This window comes from Rutilus rutilus, assembly GCF_951802725.1.
Source record: "Rutilus rutilus genome assembly, chromosome: 1".
NCBI classification, from domain to species: domain Eukaryota; kingdom Metazoa; phylum Chordata; class Actinopteri; order Cypriniformes; family Leuciscidae; genus Rutilus; species Rutilus rutilus.
In genome coordinates, this window is record NC_140209.1 from 44031733 (window position 1) to 44044447 (window position 12715).

Sequence of the window (12715 nt, forward strand, 5' to 3'; positions counted from 1 at the left end):
AAGCGTGGATTTCCTGCAGGGGTTCAAGCTGTGTAAAGAGTAAGAGAAAAGAGGAGGTAAAGAGAGAGAGCCCCAAGAAAGGGACCCAGAGAATAAGAACAGAGCCAGAGCATCAAAGAGACAGAGCCACAGTTACAATCTTATTTGATCCTTTCCCTGACCATGTGACTAAACCCCAAATGTGAGACATTCAAGCAAACCAATCAGATAATTACAACTTCCCTCACCGTACTAAAGGATTCATAGACTCCCAAAGTACACACATCTTGGCCTACAGGCCTTGATCGCTATCAGCCTCCCTGTGCCTTTGGGAACTCCAAATGGTCCTTGTGGTAGAAAGAGGGGGTGGAAAACAGTAAAGCAAATGTCTTTTGTTGTCAAACATCTTGGATTATTTTCAATCCTACAACAATTCAGCCATTTCAGTGGGTAGTGTTGTGGCAGGAGGGACACGATGCCATCAGGGAACAGAGGTTACAATAGCAACCAACACATTACGTCACAAACGTAACACAGGGAACTCACATGGACAAAAAAGCACACATTATCACATTATCACGGGATAAAGGCACATCTGAAGCTCTCAGTGCGGTCCAAGTAAACACGCAGGGCGTGCACCAGACACAGCCATGATATGGCTGGGTCTGCCTCGTCACAAGGGAGTGCTTGCAAGTTCACCACCTGATCCCTAAAATAGAGTAGTTGGAACTTTTGGAATGAGTCCGGCCAGGGTCTCAAGATCACGCGAGAGTATGCCGGGCCGAACTCCAGGCAAGTTTTGATGACAGAGGACGCCTGCAGGCCCCCAACCTTCTTGATGGAAGTGAGCGTGGTTATGAGGCCCATCTTCAAAAAGAGTCCTCAACTGACTGTAGGGGCTCAAAAGGGTCTCTCTGAAGAGGGAATAAGGTGCGGCCTTGCTAGATTTAACCTCTCGATGCCTCTGAGGCACCTGATAATCAGGTCGTGCTGTATAGCTTTAAAAAGATCTGTATTGTATAAAGCACTATAGAAATAAAGGTGACTTGACTTGTATGCATATTTAGTCTGTATTTACAAAATAAACAGAAATGCAATGGTGAAAATTGTATTTGTTTATCAAAATATTGTACAAATTGTGTATAACAATTGTGTTTTTACACATGATCATTGGGTGTATGTAATCGGTAAATGAATGTGGCATTTAAATGGCAGTGTTTCCCAAATGAAACAAGAGCTGTTAGGTTTGAATGATGTGTCTAATGTAGGGAACTGTGTTAAGCATTTAGCAAAAAGTTTGTTTACCAATTGCAAACTGAGTGTAAAGCATATAATGTGCTTATAGTTTTGCAGACTTTGTCTGAAGATTAGGTATAAGTGAATGGTATTGCTAAGTGGGCCTCAAGTATACCACTTTTAAGCAATTAAAAAAAAACTGTATTACCCAATATGTAATAGGAAATAGGCCAATGATAGTAATATTAACAATAAATCCCATACTTTTATATTTCTACAGCTTTAGTAAATGCATGGTCATCTTTAGGCTATAGTGGTGGAAAAGTGTGTATTGAAAAGCTTGTAATTACCATTGTGTACAGTTTACCTCGACACTATTCGAGCTAGGTTCACCACAGAGCCTTTAATGTTCACATATAATGATGTTGCCCTTATGTCGATTTCAAATGAGACCAGTGACTTGCGCTGGTTATCGCTTCAATGGAGCGGCAAAAGCGTAAAGCCAGTAGTTGGTCAGCGATGTGCTGGAGACGGTCTAGCTGCTCACGCACTCTGACTGCTGGATGTGCGCGCGGTTTAATCAGGTAGCGCCATTTCATTGATTGACTTTTGTTCTTTGTTTCTCAGGTGCTCCACTAAATAACAGCGTTTAACTTTGTGCATGTTCGTGGCATGCAGGGTGAAGGCGGCCTGTCCAGCAGCGCTTAAAGTTCTTGTCTTCATGGACGACGTGAACCTATGCTTTGGATGGAAGTCTATTTAATGGATGCCCCAACATCGAGGGTAGAGAGGGTGGAACAACCTGTGAAGTGTGTTCTGGCAGTAAAAGATACCTTCCACGACTTTGTGAGCTCCTCATGCTCCTCACGGCTGCAAGCGGCGTTCCGAGCCCAGGAGCCACTCATCTAACCGCAAAAGAGCCAGCTTTGATTTTTAACGGAAATGAAAGCGAGGCTGTGAGGGATAGACATGCATATTTAATGTGTTTTTGGATTGTTCTGCTGACGAAACACTGCAAAAATATCTTTCCACGAAATTTCAGTAGACAAAAAAAGAAAAAAACTTCAGACAAAATTGAGCTGTGGAAAACTGTAAATGATCTAGGAGCTTTATACAGCTTTTTACAGCTGATGCCATTGAAAACACGGCAAGTCTATCTGTTCATACCTGTCATGGCGCTGCTCTGAATAAGGTCCATGAGTGCATGTAGCCTACCATCTACAAACACTGCTTCAGCATGCGGGCACAGGCTTTGACAGGCCAAACAACTGACGCAGCAATCGTGGCGTCTGATGGAGACAGACAGGTGTCGACAGCACCCAGAAATACATGGGCGAAAATGCGTATCAGAGGTGTTTTATTACAGTCTATGATCAGAGGTGTTGCATGGGGCTCCCAAGTCAAGTGCGACCCCTAGTGTCATCACATCGACAACATCGAAGTGACTGACAAATAGGGAACTTTTTTCAATTTCAACAAGATTTTCATATTATGTGCTGTGACTGAGCACAGTTTTTCCATAGCCTAATTTATTTAATTTGAATGCAGATCACTTTTGAGGAACTTGAAAAATTACATTACAAAATTACATACAAGTACAAATATTCCTTCTTTCCTGTTCCTATTATGTCATAAGTACTGCTTGTACAACAATACTTAAAAGAAAGAAAGTCACTCCAAGTGGTCAACCAGAAAGCAGCAGGACACCCAACTGACAAAGAAACCTTTAACGGTTGGGGGGTCATGTCATCAATGCATTACACGCATGTCATCTATGCATTACACACCCCATCGCCAAATCATAGAAAAATTCAGTTAAGACAGTTGTATTCATCTTAACAATACACAATAAATCAATATACAGAAAAACAGATTTCTAAAATAAGGGATAGGTCACAAATCTGTGAGTACAGTTTGCAAAACTCAACAGGTGATGTTACATCTAACATTCAGTTACTGTAAGAAAAAATTCCAGCGGGTGGAGTTTACTGGTACTGAATATTACACATCACCTGTCTATACTCCATTAACTGGAACAGGTTTTCACAGGAACTGAAAATGAAATCCAAGTATTATTGTTGTGTAATCTGAATATTAGCCTACAAAACAACTATTGCGAAAGAACGATTTACAAAACAACGATTGCGAAAGCGTTGCACGGATTATGAATTTGTTCACTGTTACCTTGTACGTTTTTTTTTTCTTTTCTGTATAGTTCTATTTTGTTAATACATTTTGCATTCTATTTTGGCTTTCTCGTGTGCGTCCCTTTGAGCCACGGGACGAAACGGGTACGGATTGAAAAACCGATTGGTCACAGACACAACTCACATTTTCTTGCGTGTAACTGTAGTTTTTAAGTGTGCTGTTGATATTTATTATGGATTTGTGTGTACGATTGTAACATGATTCTTCTCTGCCAGTGTGAACTTATTAAACATATTATTTAGACTTCAAAATGAATCATAGGCATTGCAATAGCTAATTGTACACTGCATATATTTAAAAATGTAAAAAATCGGCTTTTAACAGTCATGCATTTTAATGCTTTCTGAAAGAAATGCACAAATAATCAAGTGAATTTCATTACAGGGCCTGGGGGGGCTCTGGGGTTTAATGTTGTGGGTTCAAAAAACCCATCAAAATGTTTATTTATGCTTGAATATCTGTCTCATAGCATATGCAAGGCCTCTTAAACAAGGCTCTTGGACTATGAGGGCTCCCTGGAAACGTCTGTATACTGTTGGGCTCTATGTGAATATGAAGGCCCCAAAACCTCTTATAGAAATATTGTCCCGTGGGTTTATTTATTTGAACCACTCTTTGAGCTTCTTTATTTATGTGAAAGAAACATAACTGTTTTCTATAAGTTGAAGACTAACTTTTAAAACATTGCCTAAATTCTAAATGATCCAACAAAATGCGCCTAGAGAGAGCAATGGAGTATGTTTTAGTGCGCTTATGATTTAAAATAAAAAAAAAACTGTGATCCGAGCCACTCTGAAAACACTGGACCTTGAGCTGATATTGTGAGCAAAGTCTGCACTTCATACATGTTTAATTTAATTGTAGCATTTTGCAGTTTGATAAGGACACTATAACATATTGCGCTTTCCTTGGAGATAATTGGCCCCAGGGCCTTTGCAAGTCATAACATGTCCCTGATTCACCCATAGACAGTAAAAGAAATGGACACAGCGACCACACTGAATTCAACGGAGAAAAGTGAAGTAAATTAGAAGCACTCACTTCCTGATGGCTGAGCAGATTCAAACTGAGCTTGACGACGTAGATGTGACGTGAGCAACCTGTCTGTCTTCTAGTAGCTGTGCCAAGAGAAATCTGAATCATTCCCTTCCAAAACTTGCAGAGATTGAGAGCGTGAGGAGGTGTCCATGAGCTAGGAGCAACTTTTGCTAAGTATTCTGATTAATTATTTTGTCATTTTGCCTCCACGTCCCCCCGATTGCCTGCGAGCTTCTCCTCCTGTCTATACGGTAATTTCTCTACTGTGCGACAGAGAGTTGTGTGGTTATAACGCAATCGTTAGCCTATTTTTACAGAAACTGCTTCTACGGGGCCATAACGTAAGATACATGGTAATGGAGCCTTTTATACATTTTCGTGTTTCTTTAGAAATAAATAATGGACAAATGGAGTCTTTAAACGCCTCAGATGTAAAGTTATTCGCTGTCAAAGTGACGCCAAAATGAATGGGAGTCAATGGAATGATAACAGCAGGTGATGGTCTGCTAATCAATGGCGGCCCCCGGGAAGCTTCGGTTTCCAGCTGATGGATTACCCCATTGGATTCACCACATCATCATTTGATCAGTGGTGCAAAAAAGGGGTATGCAGTGTATGCAGTGCATAGGGGCGCAGAACGGGAGGGGGGCGCCATTGTGGTGTTTTGGGGGTGATGGATGGCAGAGGCAGGCCAAATACACATGAACTGCGCAGATATTAACATAAATAAATACATAACATTCAATAAAAATAAACATGAATAAGACTTATTCATGTTTCTTTTTTATTTCTTTTTATCGATAGCAAAAAATTAACTAGATTAATCACACATTTTTTTCTGTGATTAATCACGTTGAATCGCCATTAAAAAAACCCAATGTTTTTAATATATTTTATAATGTAATAATTTCACAGTTAATCTCCAAATTAATGTAGAAACAACATAAAGACAGTATATTTTAAATATTTGTCTAAAAGGTAGGAAATATACAGAAATTGAATAAAGTTATCAAACAGTTTGCACTGCATAAATATTAAATTATATATAGATTAATTCTTATTAAAGTTACAAAAGTTCTTTAGTCAAGAGCAGTGGGTGATTTTCTCTGTTACGTTTGTTTTTGATTAACTTTACTGACATAAAGCTTCATTGGCTGCTGTCCCTTTAAAACCTGCAGCTGCTGACCAAGACGCGGATGTCACACGCGCCTCATTCTTTCACAACTATTTACCTTCATTTAAGACTTTATTTAATTAATTTAAGACTGATCAGTCTGCTCTTATGAGGATACTCGTCAAAACAGACATTTTGGCATTTAGTGTTCGGACAACTTCAAGCCGAAAGAGAACTCTATCATGGCGCTCAATTTTTCTTGACTTGAATGGTTTAAAAGCATTTGCAAGAATAAGAGCGCATCATATAATGTAACACCAGCCAAAGGATGACAGAAAAAACGGATGCTGCGTTAATTGCGTTAAAAATTAACCTAATTCTTCTTTTCACATTTCTACCAGTGACGTTTATTCAACTTCCCGTGTCTACTACCTGCGCAGATATCGACTGCGCAACTGGGTTGTAGTGTAGGTTGCCAGGTTGAGCTTACAAAGGGGTTGAACTTTGTATGATGTGTTGATTGCGCGAGTAGGATGGGTTTCATACAAGATCTGGCAACTGGACAACCTTGGAATAATATATTCCATAGACTGTGGATTATTCATATAACGATGTTTGGGCCATACAAATTACAGGAGTTTCACGGGAGAAATAACAAAACGGGAGGGGGGCGGGAGATGGGTGTGAAATACGGGAGACTCCCGGGGAAAACGGGAGTGTTGACACTTGCCAGGTATGGAGTCGGTAGTGCCATATGTAATAAAAATCTCTGCTGGGGAAGAAAAATCATAGGGTGTGTTTGGCACCCAGTCCAATCCACTGACACGTAGGGCGTTGCATTAAAACAAACAGAGAGAGAATTAAAGGAAGAGTAAATATGGACAGAAACGCTCAGCAAACTGATTTAACTGTGCGTTTCGCTGACGTCATTACGCACTGACGTAAACATCCTGCCCACACATTCGTTGATACATAGAACATATTGATTGAACGGCACGTCTGTTTGAACTCCGGTGCTTTGGTTCCATATTACAGCAAGATCTAAGTCCTTTTGATTACGTTGCAATGTTTTCTGTAGACGTAAGTATTACACCGCGCTGCACCTGCTGAAGGAGCAGTCGGGTATATTCTGAATTCACATTAAAAACTGCGCATCAATTAAGTTGATCGAAGTTGTTTTGTGTAAAAGGGCAGCCAGGCTGTCTACTTCAACTGTCAAACAGATGTCGACGGAGGATCTGTCCACTTCCGACAGCGAAGCTGCCTTCGCGGGAGCCGGGGAGCGCTGGGCGCCCGTGGGAGCCGTGGCCAGCCCGGAGGATGAGCAGTGGAAGAGGAGCACGCAGGCTGGATCCCTGTTGTCCAGCGATACAGACATGGTAGTCAGGCTGCGGAAGCTAGAGGATGAGCAGGAGCAGCTGAATTCATCGCTCCTCGCGTTAACATCTCACTTCGCTCAAGTGCAGTTTCGACTGAAACAGATCGTCCACGCGCAGGGCGACGAGAAAGAGCGGATGCTGCTGGAGCTGGAGGACTTCGCTTTCAAGGGATGCCCTCATGTCATCGGGTGCAGAGCACAGGATGCTCAGATGCTGGAAAACTCTGTGAGTTTCATTGTTTACTATCGTAGTGGATCCGATCTCTATCATGCAGGGGAAAAACACACACATTAAATCAGCCTAATATAGTTAGCTGGTCTCTCAGTGGGGTCAGACTAGTCTTTTGAAAGGGGCGATCCATAGCCTTTGGGCAGAAGGACCAGCTGGCTAGGCTGCGAGTCCAGCTAGTCTTGCTGAAGACCTGTTGTTTTGGGGATTTAAATCAGCTTGGCCAAGCTGGAAGCAGTTAAGTTCAGCATTATTATTTATTTATTTACTCTGTTTTTCTCTGTACTTTTCCATGGACCCCAGTTTGAAAACCCCTAATATACCGTGTCATCAGGTTTTTTTGTTTGTTTTGTTTTTAAATAGGCCTGCTTCAGTTCTTCTCAGTAGCTCCTAACAATATTCACCTGTGATACACGTACCAACAACAAGACAAACCCCCACCCACACATAATCAGCCTATACAAAGACCCTCCGGAATCAGCTTTCAATTTGTCTGCATCTCTTTTGTTAAAGAGATTGTCTTTTGTGCCATTCAGCACCTTATCAACACATCCTTACAATAATCAGCACAGTATTGTGATAAAAATTACAATAAACACTGCACAAGGAACATTTGAAAGTCCCTGTATTTCTTCCTTTTCCTTCTCATATGCTGGAGTATCTTGTTACTGCCATTAAAATGCCTTCCTTTCTCCTTATTTCCTCCTCTGCACACTTTGCTTGCAGGATGAATTGGTGAGTACTATAGCATGAGCATGACCCTTGTGCAGTCTTTTCTTGACACCTTAGTGTTTATTTGAAGTATTTCTAATATGAAGCAATTCATACTTGGTTTGGTTTTGTTCTCTCTTTTTCTTTTTTGTATTAATCAGTAACATTTTGTACCTTAGAGCCTATTAAATGTAGACATTTCCAGGATTATGGTTAAACTAAAGCCATGTTGTGTGTATAGCTATGTATAGTTATGTCTATTCTGAAATGCATTGCATGTCGGGATAAGCAAAGCTAAGCGAGATGAAGCAAACCAAGAAAAGCTCATTATCCTTCTACGGAGCATATGCAAATAGCTTCAGCTAGCTACAATGTAAACATTGTGGTTATTTTAAAGTTGACTTTAAAGTTGTGTTTTTGCTTTTATAATCTGCAGAGTGAAAGGGAGAAGAGGGAGCGCTTGGAAGCTCAGAGAAAGAAGCAGAAGGAACTGATTTTCCAGCTGAAGACCCAACTCGACGACCTGGAACGCTTCGCCTACCAAGAGGGCAGCTATGACTCACTGCCTCAGTCTGTCGTCATGGAGAGGCAGAGGGTATGACTATAAAACTGACTTGACTAAAAATGACTTGAAGATGTGAGTAATTACCCTTAAACATTTTATTTAGCGTCTGTTCACTTTAACACTGTAGGTGATCATTGATGAGCTAATAAAGAAGCTGGATGTGAATCTGAATGAAGACATTGGGAACCTCACACCAGAGGAGCTCCGACAGAGAGTGGACTCTGCCATAGCTCAGATAGTCAACCCAGCTCGAGTCAAAGAACAGCTGGTTGAGCAGCTCAAGACCCAAATCAGAGACCTGGAGATGTTCATTAACTTCATACAGGGTGAGGACGTCTGCTTTGGGCTAATGATGTGATGCTTATTTTTCTCTTAATTTATTCAAAAATACTTTCAAATGTAAGTATGTAGTGACCTAAATATACTCCTTCTTTGATAAGCATGTTTTTTTTTTTGGGAGGAAGTAGAGTAAACAATTATAAAACTGACCTGATATCGTTTAGAGAATATCCTTTAAAAGAACCGTAAGAACTTTTCTTGCATATTTTATTATTTTTTCTAAAAAGAAACTGCTTCAATGATTATTAATATTTGAAATAACATTTGTCTGCTAAATCAAAGTCATGTGAACTGCAAGTGATATCATAGAGAGGTAATTTATTTTCCTGGACCTCGGGACAAACTTGGTGCGTAAAGAGCTAGCCTTTGCGCTCCGGGACCTGCTGGCCCACGGATTATATGCTCCTTCTCAGGGCATGAGCCTGGTCCTTGCCCCCATTTTTTTTCAGGTTTCTCTGATGAATAGAAAGCTCAAATGGACAGCATTTATTTGAAATAGAAATCTTTTGTAATATTATATCTTTGTAATTATATCTTTGCTAAATAAAAGTATTAGTATAATTAAAAAAATATTAATTAAAAAAGAAACTTTTGAATGGTAGTGTATCTAATTGACTCTTATGCCACTATCCTGTGCATAAATTCTGACCTTTGTTACCTTTGAGTTTGATGTGCCTATGTAGAGTAAAATAAATACATTTAGGTTCACTGTCCTGATCATGCTCCTCGCAGATGAAGTGGGGAACCCTCTGTTAAATGATGGTGTGAAGAGCCAGCAGGCCCAAGCAGCCGGACCAAACACTGGAGCCACTGGAGGGATGAAGCGAGGTAATTATACTTCACTTTATGATACCATTTTATTAGATTTTCAAAGCTAAGGCGTGTAACTTTAAATCCCTTTTTTCCCCATCCAAAGTGGATCCCGAACAAGCCCAGAGGATACGGGAAACCGGGCTTCAGCTCATCCAGAAAGCCTTAGCGGTTCTGCAGATCTTTGCTCTGAGCCAGTTCGGATGCACTGCAGGCCACGTGCCCCAGAACATGTGGTCTCAGGGTGCCGAAGCTCAAGATTACGGCCCCTTGCTGCAGAAACTCGAAGGAGCCGTGGAGTGTGTGCGTCTGCAAGCCTGCCGCCAGCAGCCCAGCTCTCAGGAGGAACATGTGGTCAGCCACTCCGCCTGCCTGTCGCTGGAAGGACCTCGGGACAAACTCACCGCTTTGGTGCGTAAAGAGCTAGCCTTTGCGCTCCGGGACCTGCTGGCCCACGGATTATATGCTCCTTCTCAGGGCATGAGCCTGGTCCTTGCCCCCATTTCCTGCCTGCTGCCCTTCAGCTCTTCTCCTCAGTCCCTGCATCCTTGGGAACTTTTCGTCAAGTACTATCATTCCAAAAACGGCCAGGCGTTCGTGGAATCACCTGCCCGACAGCTCTCGCAATCCTTCAGTTTGCCTGTAGGGGGCGGTCCTGTGACGGTCACACCCAAGCAGTCTCTGTTATGGGCCATCCATACAGTTCTTAAAGAGCACGGACGATTCAAACGTAGCGCAGACTCTGAGTTTAAGGCCTTGGTGTGCATGGCTCTCAATGAGCAGAGGCTTGTGTCATGGTTTAACCTGCTGTGTAAGTCTGGGACGCTCATACACTCACACTACCAGCCCTGGAGCTACATGGCCCAGACAGGCTTTGAAGGTGCCCTGCGAATCCTGGGCCGCCTCAGCCATCTCAAATTCAGCCTTCCTGTAGACTTGGCTGTCAGGCAGCTGAAAAATATCAAAGATGCTTTCTAAGCAAAAATATATTTGGTAATTTTGGCCGAGATTTACCCTCATAATCTTAAAATTATGATAGAAAACATATTCTGTAATACTATTTCTCTTTATTCAGAAGTTCAAATCATATTCCCAGAACAACGAGTACACTGGAATTAAAAAATGGAAATAAAGCAACTCGTGCACTTTTTTTTGAGACACTCTGTTGCTGTTGGCTTGAATGCCTCCAGTCTCCTCTAAACTGAAGAGGGTGATTATGAAGGCAGGTTTTAATATGCTGCATCGGTCACAACTCAAAGGAAATGTGCTCAGTTTAGTGACCCTGAGCATGTGACTGCCTCCACGTAACCTTTGAGGGGGTTTGTTGTGTCTAGCTTTTACCAAAATCAACCACATTACACTGTATAGAAGAATTTATTACTTGAACTCTTTTCAAGGGCCATTGCAAATGTTTGAGATGCACTACTACAGTGTTTGTGTGTGTGTGTATATATATATATATATATATATATATAACATACACTACATATACTACTTATACACACTAAGTATATATAACATACACTACAAAAATACATACGCACACACACACACACACATATATATATATATATATATATATATATTAGTACATACCGATAGTGCAAATTAGTAACTTAATGGTTTAAATAATTTTTTATTATAAACTTTATGTAGCTAAATGCACTCATTTCCTGATTTCCCATTTTCAATGCTTGTACTACGTTACTGTACAGTGCTTCACAGACAAATCATAAGATGTTTTTCTTTTAAAACGTGTTTCCCTTTGCATTATATTGTCATTATATTTAAAACACTGGGACAGTGCATATAATATCTGTGTCATTGCTGCTCTGTCTTCGTATGGCTTTCTGAGGAGACCATGCATGCAATCAACACACTCAGGTCATTCTGAAAAAACGAAGAGATGCTCATTAGTGTTTGTAAATCACTGGATTCCGCTCTCCACAAACTTGCTCATTTCAGCCAGTTGACACTGTAAAACTGAATCTTGTGGTAGTGCTGCTTGTTCGCTGCTATAGGAGGAAGTGCATCAAACTAATTTGCTGAATTTGAAACTGATATGCTGTCTGAATTATTTATGGTCTGTTATTCTATGCCAGTGTTCAAAGGCTTCCATGTCTTGTCAATTCTTCTTTACTGTTCTGAAATATTGAATGTACTACAATCATTGAAATTGTATCCTGCTACTGTACACATTCTGATTCTAGATTCCACGTTCTTTGAACCCTCCTACATCCAGATTTACTGAAACCATCATGTAGTAAGAAGGGACTGTTTGTTACCATTTACTGTAAATTGATTTGGTGTTCAAAACCATTAGAATATGGAGGAATGGTTGTGATGCATTTATTAGCCCTGTTTAATTAGTCCTTTTTATTTAATGTAGTCTCTTTCCCCCTCCCCCCACCGGAATATATGAATGGCCTATTTTGATCTCCATCTGTTTGTTTTCCCCCCATCATATCTATTTCAGAAATGATTGCTATCTTTGTACCTGTACTTAGACCTAAATAGTCTTTCAATAATTTCAAATCAGTGTCAATTACATTCACTTTTTTTTTTATTGTGCCATCATTTTTAGATATAATGATGGTGTCTTTTCAGTGATTTCATGGATTAAATGCTCTTTGAATCTGGTGTAGTCACATTATCTTCAATTCTGACTTACTTTCTTCTCATAATTTTTTATTATTTTTTTATTAATATAATTTAATTTAATTAATAAATGAATGGTTTCCAAAATAGATTTGGTCTACTAATACTAATAGTTTAATTTTATCTCATACATATTTATAACTCATTTCTAAAAGGATGTAAAAACAAACAAACAAAATAATAATAATATTTCCAGGTATTTTTTATATCACCCAGGGTTGGTTATTAGAATTGACAGGCTTTGGCAGTTTCTGAATTTGAATTGGGTAGTAATATGAAGAACTGTGTGTTGGTTGTAAAATTGAGGAATTAGAATTAAAATAGAATGAAATAAGAAATTTATTCAGTGTAGTTTTTAATAATACATTATATTTTCCATTATGAATAACCCACAATAACCACATTATCATAAACGTTTGAGGTATTTCCACAAACATTAGATATAAATAT

The 12715-nt window shown here is 40.0% G+C and overlaps 1 protein-coding gene across 1 annotated transcript; it reads left to right on the top strand.

The window, feature by feature from the left end:
• Window positions 1-6560: 6560 nt before the first annotated feature.
• On the top strand, window positions 6561-10756 carry rundc1 (RUN domain containing 1). The gene is made up of 6 exons (XM_084406256.1): window positions 6561-6655; window positions 6765-7179; window positions 8330-8488; window positions 8586-8784; window positions 9530-9625; window positions 9714-10756. Exons 2-6 carry the CDS (start codon window positions 6799-6801, stop codon window positions 10583-10585), a joined length of 1707 nt encoding a protein of 568 aa, XP_084262382.1. The 5' UTR covers window positions 6561-6655; window positions 6765-6798; the 3' UTR covers window positions 10586-10756.
• Window positions 10757-12715: the final 1959 nt, after the last annotated feature.